The sequence below is a fragment of the Belonocnema kinseyi genome, chromosome 5 (genome assembly GCF_010883055.1).
Source record: "Belonocnema kinseyi isolate 2016_QV_RU_SX_M_011 chromosome 5, B_treatae_v1, whole genome shotgun sequence".
Taxonomy (NCBI): Eukaryota; Metazoa; Arthropoda; class Insecta; order Hymenoptera; family Cynipidae; genus Belonocnema; species Belonocnema kinseyi.
The window spans coordinates 95,665,486-95,677,872 of record NC_046661.1 but is presented as its reverse complement, the minus strand read 5'-3'; the positions used below and the strand labels follow the sequence as shown (position 1 = coordinate 95,677,872).

At 22.3% G+C, this 12,387-nt stretch overlaps 1 protein-coding gene across 3 annotated transcripts in view; it reads left to right on the top strand.

Annotated features, from left to right (window-relative positions):
- The window catches only part of LOC117173123 (protein O-mannosyl-transferase 2), a 55,638-nt gene that overhangs the window by 27,172 nt on the left and 16,079 nt on the right, over window positions 1-12,387 (top strand). For all 3 annotated transcript variants that reach the window (XM_033361519.1, XM_033361518.1, XM_033361520.1), the window contains exons 3-7: window positions 3,269-3,352; window positions 3,443-3,527; window positions 3,599-3,703; window positions 3,774-3,882; window positions 8,055-8,323. In XM_033361519.1, coding sequence (XP_033217410.1) covers window positions 3,269-3,352; window positions 3,443-3,527; window positions 3,599-3,703; window positions 3,774-3,882; window positions 8,055-8,323 — 652 coding nt within the window. The remainder of the gene's footprint in view (window positions 1-3,268; window positions 3,353-3,442; window positions 3,528-3,598; window positions 3,704-3,773; window positions 3,883-8,054; window positions 8,324-12,387) is intronic.

Sequence of the window (12,387 nt, the reverse complement as noted above, 5' to 3'; positions counted from 1 at the left end):
TAATCTTTACGAAATCTTTGAAATATTTCGAATTTATTATATTCTTTTGGAATCTTTAGAATATTTCTGAAAGGTCTAAATTTTTGTTGAAATCTTTGTAAAATCATTGCAATCTTTGTGAAATCTTTGAAATATTTTGAAATCATTACAATCTTTAGGAATCTTTAAAATCTTTATGAAATGTAAAAATTTTTTTAGGATTTGAAATGTTTTAAATTTACTATAATCTTTTAGCAACAGTAAAATCTTTGTGAAATGTTTAAATTTTTGATTTAATCTTTATGAAATCTTTACGAAATCTTTTGAAATCATTACAATCCTATCAAATCCTTAACATTTTTGTGAAATGTTTAAGTTTTTGTTGAAATATTTGTATAAATCTTTGTGAAATCATTGAAATATTTTGAAATTATTACAATCTTTAAAATGTTTCTGAAATAATTTGCAATCTTTCTCAAATACTTTGAAATATTTGTGAAATCTTTGAAAAGTTGTTAATTTATTATAATCTTTTGGAATCTTTAAAATATTTCTGAAATGTTTGAATTTTTGTATTAATCTTTATTAAATCTTTTAAATTTTTTACATTTATTGCAATCTTTTGGAATCTTTAAACTATTTCTGAAATGTCTAAGTTTTTGTTTAAATCTTTGTAAAATAATTGCAATTTTAGTGAAATCTTTGAAATATTTTGAAATTATTACAATTTTTTGGAATCTTTAAATTTTTTGTGACATGTTTAAATTATTGTTTAAATATTTGTTATCTGATGGCAATCTTTTTGAAATCTTTTGAAATCATTCCAATCTTTTATGGTCAGTAAAATCTGTGTGATTTGTTAAAATTTTTGTTTAAATCTTTGTGAAATCATGACAATCATTTGGAATCTTTTAAATGTTCAAATTTGTGTTTAAATCTTTGTAAAATTATTAAAATCTTTCTGCAAGATTTTTAAGTCTTTTTACAATATTATTCACAATCTTTGAAATCTTTGTGAAATCAATGCATACTTTCTAAAATATTTTTTAATTTTTTTGAAATCTTGAAAAGGTTTTGAAATATTTAAAAATTTTTTTGAAATCTTAAAAAGGTTTTGAAATCATTACAATCTTTTGGAACCTTTAAAGTCTATTTGAAATGCTAAATAAAATTTTAATCTCTGTAAAATTATTGCAATCTTTCTGAAACTTTCTAAATCTTTGTGAAATCCTTTTGAAATCTTCGTGGAATCATTGAAATATTTGAAATACTTGTGAAATATTTTGATCATTTTTTTAATATTCTGAAATATTTTGAAATTTTTGCAATCTTTTGAAATTTTTGTGAAATCTTCTCAAATCTTTCGAATTTTTTTATTTTCTTACGTTTTCTTATTTCTTTACATTTTTTGAATTATTTTGAATTTACGTTTAATTTTTTTAAATTATTAGCATTTTCTGGATGTCTTTTAAATGCATCTTTAACTATTTTGGTTCTCCTTTGAATTTTCTAACTTAAGTCTTATTCTTTGAGTTCTTTTAAATTCTCTGAAGTTTTTGAAGTTATTGACTGTTCTTTTTTTTTATTTATTTACTTTATTATTTTACACAATATTATTAATTTAATTTAAATTTAATATAATAATTAATATAATAATCTAAAAAATAACAAAAATAAAAAATAATATAGTTAATAATTTTATTTAATAATTTATTATTGTTAACTTATTGTTATTTAATTCTTTTGAATTCTTAAAATTCTTTGAATCTGTTTGAATTACATGAAAGTTTTATTAATCAAACTTACATTTTTTGATTAAAGTATTTAAATTCTTTACAATCCTTGAAACATTTGTGAAATCACTGAAATCTTTCTGAATTCTCTTGAATTATTTTCATTCTTTGAATTCTATGCATTTTTCGAAAGTCTTTAAAATTCTTGGATTTCTATAACTTCTTTTAAATTTTCGAAATCCTTAATTATTGAAGTTATTTAAATTATTTTACATTTCATGTGAATGTTTTGAATTTATTTTAATTTGAAAAAAATTTTGCAAGTGTTCTGAACTTCCTCTAATTCTTTGAGTTCTTCAGGTGTCTTTAAAATTATTGACTTCGTTTCAAACTCTTTGATTTCTTTACATTCTTTTGAATTCTTTGATTTTTAACAATATTTTTGGGTTCTATAATTTGCTTGATTGCTGTAGATTCTTATGAATTCTTTAAATTTTTTAAATTATTTTGAACTGTGTGTAAATTTACAAGGATCTCAAAATATTTCAAGAATTTAAAAGATTTCAAAACCTTTGAAAGGTTTGAAATTTCAAATTTTTTAAAGGAGATTTTTAAAGATTTCAAAAAATATTTTTAATATTTCAATGATTTTTGACGAAGACATAAGATTTCAGGAAGATCTCACAAATATTTGAAAGAATTCACAGAAATTTAAAAAGATTTAAAAAATTTCAAAATATTTCAAAGATCTTAAAATATTTAAAAGATTTTTCAACATTTCGTAAAGATGTTACGGATTTCAAAGATTTAAAAAATGTCAGATTTCAAAGATTTCACAAAGGTTTTTTAAACTTTCAAACCATTTAAAGGATTTTAAACGATTTCAAAATTCTTTAGGACATTTCAAAATATTTCACAAAGATTTTAAATATTTCAATGATTATAAACGAATACAACATATTTCGGGAAGATCTTACAAATATTTTAAAGAATTCATAGGAATTTAAAAATATATCCTGAATTAAAAAAATTTCACAACCTTTCAAAGATTTAAAATATTAAAGGATTTCAAAGATTAAAAATTTTACATTTTTTAGAAGGTTTCTAAAGATTTCACAAATTTTTTATTTATTTTAATGATTTTAAACGTATACAAAAGATTTCAGAAAGATCCCACAAATATTTGAAAGAATCCACAGAAATTTAAAAAGATTTAAAAAATTTCCTCGAATTCTTTGAGTTCTTTTGAAGTCTTTAAAATCATTGACTTCGTTTCAAATTCCTTGAGTTCTTGGATTTTTTTTACATTCTTTTGAATTCTCTGATTTCTTCAAATATTTTTGGAATCTATCAATTCTTTGCTTGCTGTAGATTCTTATGAATTCTTCAAATTCTTTGAATTATCTTCAACTGTGTGTAAATTTTTTGAATTTGCCGTAATTTTTTTAATTATTCGAATTTTTTGAAATCTTCAAATCTTGTTTAAACTCAAAAGTAAAATGTTCAACCCCCCGAAAAATGTAAATACTTATGAAATAAAATAAATTTGTTTTTAGAAATTGGTGGTTATTTTTTATTGTTATTGTCATCCTGACTGCTGGTACCAGGTTTTACAAAGTGGCAGAACCACAACATGTGTGGTGAGTTCAATAAATAATAAACATATATAAACAGTCTGATATAAATAATAAATAAAAAACTGAAAAATTGACCCTTACAATTGATTATAGTTGGGATGAAACTCATTTCGGCAAAATGGGTAGTTGGTACATTAACAGAACATTTTTCTTTGATGTTCATCCCCCTCTTGGCAAGGTAAAACTGAATTAAAAATACCTACTTTTATAAAATTATTATAAAATAATATTTTTAATTCTTTTTAAAAGATGCTGATAGCTCTTTCTGGTTATTTGACCGGATATGATGGTAAATTTCCTTTTGAAAAACCTGGCGATAAATACGAAAACGTAAACTACGTTGGAATGAGAGTGGTAAATATTTTTTTTTATAATTGAAAACATTTGATCGATGCCTAATTTTTTAATACAAATTTTTCTTCAGTTTTGCACATTTTTGGGAGCAACGATAGTTCCTCTTTCATTCCTGACAGTTTGGGATCTGACAAAATCTTTACGAGCTGCTACAGTTTCTGGTCTACTCGTTCTATGTGGTAATATTTTCCTGTCCATATATGTTATTTTCATTTAAAATATTTTTCGTATTCCCTTTTATTATTTCGTAAAAAATAAATGTAAAGTGTTAAAAATATAGTTGATAATATGGATTTAACTCTTTAATTTTTTCAATTCTTTTTTTTATTTAAATGTTACAATTTTTTTTAATTTCTTAAATTTGTATAATTCTGAAATTCCTTTGGACTTTTTAAGTTCAGTGAACAATTTTGCTTTCCTCGGAAGTTTTTTTTTAATTTACCTTTAATTATATTGAAGTCCTTTAGATTTTTTGTTTTAATCTCAGTGAAATCATTGCTATATTTGTGAAATCTTTGAAATATTTTGTAATTATTATAATCTTTCTCAAATACTTTAAAATATTTGTGAAATCTTTGAAAAGTTTTTAATTTATTACAATCTTTTGGAATCTTTAAAAACTTTCTGAAATGTTTCGGATTTACTATAACTTTTTAGAATCAGTAAAATCTTTTTGAAATGTTTACATTTTTGTTTTAATCCTTATGGAATCTTTGAAATGTTTTGAATTTATTACAATATTTTGAAATCCCTAAAATATTTCTGAAATGTTTAAGTTTTTCTTTAAATCTTTGTGAAATCGTTGCAATCTTTCTCAAATATTTTAAAATATTTGTGAAATCTTTCAAAAGTCTGTAATTTGATACAATCTTTTGGAATCTTGAACATCTTTCTAAAATGTTAAATTTTTTAAAAAGATTTATATATTTTTATGAAGATTAGAATTTTTTTAAATTTTATTATATTGTTTTAGAATCAATATAATCTTTGTGAAATATTTATAACTTTATTAGAATGTTTTGAAATCTTTAAAATCTTTATGAAATATTTGAAATGTTTTTAAATCATTAGAATCTTCTGAAATCTTTAAAATTTGTGTGAAATGTTAAAAAAAAATTTTATTGTGTGAAATAACTGCAATCTTTCTATAATATTTTTTAATCTTTTAAACCTTTTGAATTTATTGCAATCTTTTGAAATCTTTAAAATCTTTGTGAAACAATTTCAATCTTTGTAAAATCTTCAAAATATTTTTTAATCATTACAATCTTAAAAATGTTTGTGAAATATTAAAATTTTTGTTTAAATATTTGTGAAATCAATGTTATCTTTGTGAAATCATTGAAATATTTTGAAATCATTAGAATCTTTAAAATTTATCTGAAATTTTAAAAATTGTCTTTAAATGTTTCTGAAATATTTTTAATTCTTTGTTGCATTTCGGTTTGAATTTTAGTGAAATCTTTGAAATATATTCTAATCATTACAATCTGTAAAATGTTTGTGAAATTTTTAAATTTTTGTTCAAATATTTGTGAAATCATTGAAATCTTTTGAAATTATTACAATATTCTGAAATCGTTAACATTTTTGTGAGATATTAAAATTTTTGTGAATTCTTTGCAATATTTTGAAATCATTACAATCTTTTGGAATCTTTAAAAATTTTGTGACATGTTAAAATTTTTATTTTAATCTTTATCAAATCTTTGAAATGTTTAGAATATATTGCAATATTTTTAAATATTAGACGTTTAGACTTCTTTTAAAGTATCTGAATTATTTTAAAATATTTACATTGTTTGATTTATTCACATCATTTTGATATCTTTAAATATTTTTAAATTCTTTGAATTATTTTGAATTTCCTGCAGGTCATATGAATCAAAGATCGGAATTTCCTTTAAAAATTTTGAATTTATTTAAATTCGTTTGAAGCGTTTATAGCTTTTTTAATTCTGTAAATTCTTTGCATTCTTTTGAAATACTTTTTTTTCTTTACATTCTTTAAATTCTTTTGAATTTTTGCATGTGTTTTGTAACTATTTCATTTCTTTAAATTGTTCGATTTTTTAAATCTCAAAAATTATTTAAAATCTTTGAATTATTTTGAATTCTCTGAAAATCATTTGAATATCCTTCAATTTTTATTTTTTTACTTTCCATGACTATCCTACAATTCTTTCCATTACATGATTGTTTTTTTTTAAATATTACCATTTTTTTAATTCTTTTGAATATTCTTCAAATTATTAAAATTATTGAAAGTTTTTTTAATTTCTTGAATTGTTTTGAATTTACTTGGATTTTTTGAATTTTCCATGCATCCCTTACCATTTTTTGAATTCCTGGATTTTTTAAAAGTTTTTAACTTCTTTCGAATCTTCTTCAAGTTCCTTAAATTCTTTTGAAGTGTTGACAGTTTTTTAAAATTCTTTACATTCTTTGGTCTCTGTACATTATTTTGAATTATTTAAATTCTTTGACTTGTTTCGAATTCCCTGGAAGTCATTTGAATTTTCTTTTTTTTAATTTTCCAATAATTCCGTAATTTTTTAAGTGTTTAAAGTGTTTTACTTATTTTTAATATTCTTAAAATTCTTTTGAAATGTTGAAAGTTTTCTTATTTCTTTAAATTCATTAATATCATATAATTCTTTGAATTCTTTACATTCTTTGAATTATTTTTAGTTCCCTGGAAGTCTTTTGAATTGCCCTAAAGTTTTTTGTAAATTTCTTAACGTTTTTTTTTTTTTTTTAATTTGCCAAGACTTCCGTATAATATTTTGAATTCCGTAATTTAAACAAATTTTTAAAAGTTTTTGACATTCTTCAAATTCTTTGAATCTATTCAATTCTTTCGAAGTATTTACAGTTTTTAAAAATTTTTTAATCTCTGTAGATTATTTTGAATTCTACAAACTTTTCACATTCTTTGAATTATTTTGAATTCCTTGTAAATCATTTGAATTTAAAGAATTTTTGTTTAATTCTGTAATTTATTAATATCCTTTGATTTTTTTAAACTATTAAATTCTTGAAATTGTTTTGAATTTCCTTGAAGTTTTCCTATTCCGCTATGAATACCCAATAATTCTTTAAATTCTTTAAGGTCTTTTCAAGTCATTCTTGGAATTTTTTTATTTTTATACGTTCGTTTGATTTCTTTAAATATTTTTAGTTTTTTGAATTCTTTGAATTTCTGTTGACGCTTTAATTTTTTTTGAAGTCTTGAAAGTTTTTTGAATTCGTTGATTTCGAATTCTTTATATTATTTGATTTTTTAAATCTCATAAATTCTCATCACATTAAAATTTTTTTTTAATTCTTCAGACTTTTTTTTGCATTTACTGTTTAATTCTTTCGAATTCTCCTTTTTTAAAAAAAAATTCTTTATGGATTCAATTCCTTGAATTCTTAGAGTTCTTTTGAAGTCTTTAAAGTTTCTCACTCTTTTTTTGAAATATTAATTTTTTCAGTCTTGATTTCTTAAAACATTTGTTAATTCTATAGATTCTTTGATTTCTTTTGCATCTTTGAATTCTTGTAATATATTGAAAGGTTGAAAGTTTTTCCATTTCTTTAAATTCTCTAATTTACTTATTTTCCTTTAATTTCTTTGAATTTGTTTTTTTTTTACATTCTTTTGATTTCTTTAAATTCTTTGAAGTTTTTCTAAATCTTTTAAATTCTCATTATATTTTATTTTATTTCTCGGAATTTTTTCGAATTTACCTTTAATTACTTTGAATTTCCTTAAAGTTGTCTGAATTCGTGATAAATACTTTAGAATACTTTAAATTTTGTATTTCTTTGCGGACCTTTAAATTCTTTTGAAGTTTGTTATGAATTTCCTAAAATTTTGGAATTTTATTCCTAAAAAGTGTTTATTTCTTTTGAATACTTAAAAAATTCTTTCAATTCTTTTATCTCTGTACATTCTTTAAATTCATCCGAAATCTTGAAATTGTTTCAAATTCCGTAGAAGTTGTTTTTTAATCCACTTCTAATTTTTTTGATTTTTCCCTAATTATTTTTTAATTATTTAAAATCTCAAAAAAATTGGATGCACATTTTTTTCACCAACATTATTTTGTATTCCCTGAAAGTATTTTTAATTTACCTTTAATTATTGTACATTTCCTTGAATTTTTTTTTTGTATTTCGCAATAAATTTAATTTTGAATTCTTGTGAATTGTCCACATTATTTAAATATTATAAATTCTCTTCATTTTCAATATTTTCCCACTTATTTTTAATCATTTTATTGGAAAATAAACACAAAACGTTAGAAATATAGTATGTAATGTGAATTTTGAGTTGTATTAATAAATTATTTGATTATTTCAGATATTGGCCTATTGACGCTGAATCAGTACATTCTTTTGGATCCAATTCTTTTATGCTTTATGATGTGTGCAACATGGGGAATGGCACGTGTACATTCATTGCAAAATCGACCATTTACCGTTTCCTGGTGGGGTTGGCTCGCATTTACTGGAATTTCCCTTGCTTGCACCATAAGTGTCAAATTCGTTGGACTCTTTGTCGTTCTTCTCGTAGGACTTTACACCATCCACGAACTTTGGCGAGAACTAGGAAATTTAAATGAACCCATAGTACGTAAATTATTATATTTTTTCAATATTCATTTATTAAATATAGATATTTTCAGGTCTCTGGCGACCTTGAAAACCTGGAAATCTCCTTGAATTTTGTCTTAAACCTCAAAAACGTGTAAATTTCCTTGATTTTTTTACGAGAACTTGGAATTTAAATATTTTTTTGCTTTTAAAACAGTTATTTTATTAAAATGTGAAGGGTAACTTTAATATTTTAAACGAATCCAAAAGATTTGAGTAAGATCGTACAAATATTTGAAAGAATTCATGGAAATTTAAAAAGATTTCCAAGAATTTCAAAGTTTTCGAAAGATTTCAAAGATCTCAAAATATTTAAAAGAATTTTCAACATTTCACAAAGATATCACGGATTTCAAAGATTTAAAAAATTTCAAGATTCCAAAGATTTCACAAAGATTTTTAAACTTTCAAAACATTTAAAGGATTTGAAATTTCAATTTTTTAAATAAGATTTCTAAAGATTTAATAAAATTCTTAGTTATTTCAATGATTTTTTTTTGTTTTTGGTTTTTTTGTTGTGAACTATTTTTAAAATATTCGTGAAGTTTGCACAGTGTAATGGAAAAAAGATGCAGCTGAAATCGTCAACAAAATTAATTTTTTCTTCACTTTTTCAATGTTTAAAACTGTAAACGAGTTTTTTTCTGGAAACCACTTTCCCGATCCTTCTTAAACGTGGTAGACTTTTTCTACATAAAAAAATCCTCCCCCAACGATATTTTTGTCTACATTTTTTTATATTAACGTTGTTTTCACTTAAAAAATGACGACATTTTTCGTACAAAATCGGATATTTTACTTCCAATGATCAAAAAAATAAAAATAAAATAAAAAATTTCCAAAAATAATGGCTTATTTCACGATATTTTTCTATTAAAAAATTATCAATTTTTTTAAAAATAATACTTTTTAACATGCAAAACATTTAATACATTTACTTTAACCAGATATCTAAAAAAAATTCATTAAAACGTTTTTTTTTCATGCCTTATCCTCCATTTTCCCCTTAAACGAATATAAAAGATTTCAGGAAGATATAACAAATATTTTATAGAATTCATAGGAATTAAAAAAGATTTCAAGAATTTCAAAGATTTTACAACCTTTCATAGATATAAAATATTAAAATATTTCAAAGATTTGAAATTTCACATTTTTTTAGAGGATTTCAAAAGATTTCACAAATTTTTTATTTATTTTAATGATTTTAAACGTATAAAAAAGATTTCTGGAAGATTTCACAAATATTTTAAGGAATTCACAGGAATTTTTAAAGATTTCAAGAATTTCAAAACATCAAAGATTCGAAATTTTCATTTTTTTTACGAAGATTTCACAAAGATTTCAAATACTTTAATGATTTGACATTAATAGCAAAGTTTTCAGAAAGATCTCACAAATATTTAAAAGAATTCAAAAGGATCTCAAAAGATTTCAAGAATGTCAAAGATTTCAAAACCTTTAAAATATTTAAAATTTCAAAATTTGTTAGATTTCTAAAGATTTCACCAATTTTTCAATTATTTCAAAGAAATCCAAAAGATTTCAGGAAGATCTCACAAATATTTTAAAGAATCCACAGAAATTTAAAAAGATTTCAAGATTTTCAAATATTTCAAAATATTTCAAAGATCTTCAAATATTTAAAAGATTTTTCAACATTTTAAAAAGATATCGCGGATTTCAAAGATTAAAAAAAATGTCAGATTTGAAAGATTTCACAAACATTTTTAAACTTTCAAAAGATTTACAGGATTTTAAACGATTTCCAAATTTTTTAGGACATTTCTAAATATTTCACAAAGATTTTTAATATCACAATGATTTAAATTTTTTTAAATATTTCAAGAATTTCAAAGATTTCAAAACTTTTCAAAGATATAAAATTTCAAAATTTGTTAGAAGATTTCTAAAGATTTCACAAAATTTTTATTTATTTCAATGATGTTAAACGAATACAAAAGATTTCAGGAAAATCTCACAAATATTTGAAAGAATTCACAGGAATTTAAAAAGATTTCGAGAATTTCAAAGATTTCACAACCTTTCAAAGATTTAAAATATTAAAAGATTTCAAAACCTTTCAAAGATTTGAGATTTCAATTTTTTTTAGAAGATTTCTAAAGATTTCACAAAATTTTTATATATTAGAATGATTTTAAAGGAATACAAACGATTTCAGCAAGATCTCACAAATATTTTAAAGAATTCACATGAATTTAAAAAGATTTTAAAAAGTTCAAAACATCAAATATTCGAAATTTACCATTTTTTACGAAGATTTCACAAATAATTCAAATATTTTAATGATATTAAATTAAAAGAAAAGATTTCAAAAAGATCTCGAAAATATTTAAAAGAATTCACAGGAATTTAAAAATATTTTACGAATTTCCAAGATTACATAACCCTTAAAAGATTTGAAATTTCAATTTTTGTAGAAGATTTCAAAATATTTCATTAAGATTTTTAATATTTCAATTTAAATAAATAGAAAAGATTTCAAAAATATCTCAAAAATATTAAAAAGAATTCACAGAAATTTCAAAAGATTCCTAAGTATTTCAAAGATTTTAAAATAATTAAAATAATTTACACCATTTCACAAAGCTATCACGGTTTTCAAAGATTTAAAAAGGCCAGATTTCAAATATTTCACAAAGGTTTTTAAACTTTCAAAACATTTAAAGGATTTCAAAGAGATTTCAAAAGAATAAAGCATTAAAAAAAGTTTAAAACGATTTTCAAAATACTTTTAAAGAATTTAAAAGATTTTAAACATTGCAAGGATTGAAAAGATCCAAAACCGGAGTTGACACTACATTTAATTGTATTCATAACAATTTTCCAAAGATTTCAAAAATTTCATGAAGAGTTCAAGGATTTCAAAGAGCTGAAAAAGGCATGTACGCTACATTTAAAAGATTTCAAATATTTCACAATGATTTCAATATTTTCAAACGATTTCAAGGATTTAAAGATTTTAAAAAGGGCATAGTGAGCCAGATTTCTAATGTTTCAAAGCATTTCAAAGATTTGAAACGATTAAAAAACTTTTTGGGAGATTTCAAAAGATTAAAAATATTTCAATGATTTCTAATTAATAAAAAATATTTCACATCACAAATATTTTAAATATTTCAAAGATGTTCTAAAAATTTCAGAAAGGTTTCAAAAAAATTTCAAAGATTTAAAATTTCAATTTTTTTCAGAAAATTTCTAAAGATTTCAAATATTTTAATGATTTTAAATTAATACAAAAGATTTCAGAAAGATTTTACAAATATTTAAAAGAATTCACAAGGATTTCAAAATATTTCAAGAATTTCAAAGATTTCAAAACCTTTCAAAGATTTGAAATTTCAAATTTTTTAAGAAGATTTTTAAAGATTTCACAAAAATTTTAAATAATTCAATGATTTTAGAGGAATACAAAAGATTTCAGGAAGATCTCATAAACATTTTAAAGAATTTACAGGAATTTAAAAATATTTCAAGAATTTCAAAGATTTCAAAACCCTTTAAAGATTTGAAATTTCAAAATTTTTTAGAAGATTTCTAAAGATTTCACAAAAACTTATTGCATAAAGGTGTTAGTTGGGCGTATAATCTAAACAATGAATAATACAAACTACAAAATAGCCTCGGAAAGGACTGGAACTTTTAATGACAAAAGGCATGCCCACGGAAAATCTAAAGGTCATGTTTCAGGCGACGAATGGACACTGGGTGTTTGGAATGCTAGGGGAGTAAATGATCTCAATGTAAAAGAATTGCGTGAAACTATGGACGTGAAGAAACTAGATATTTGATGCGTGCCCGAAACAAAGAAAAAGGGATGCGAAACTAAAGACATAAAAAACGGCGTGTTAAAAGGCGGATTCGAAATATGGTCAGGAGTAGACTGTGAATCATATGGTAAACAAGGAGTAGGTCTGATTTTGAATGAAAGAGCAAAGCAGCATCTCGGAGACAATGGCTTCGTGTCTCCCAGACTGCTGTGGGCTAGAATGAAAGTAGGAATCAGAAGACTATTTATT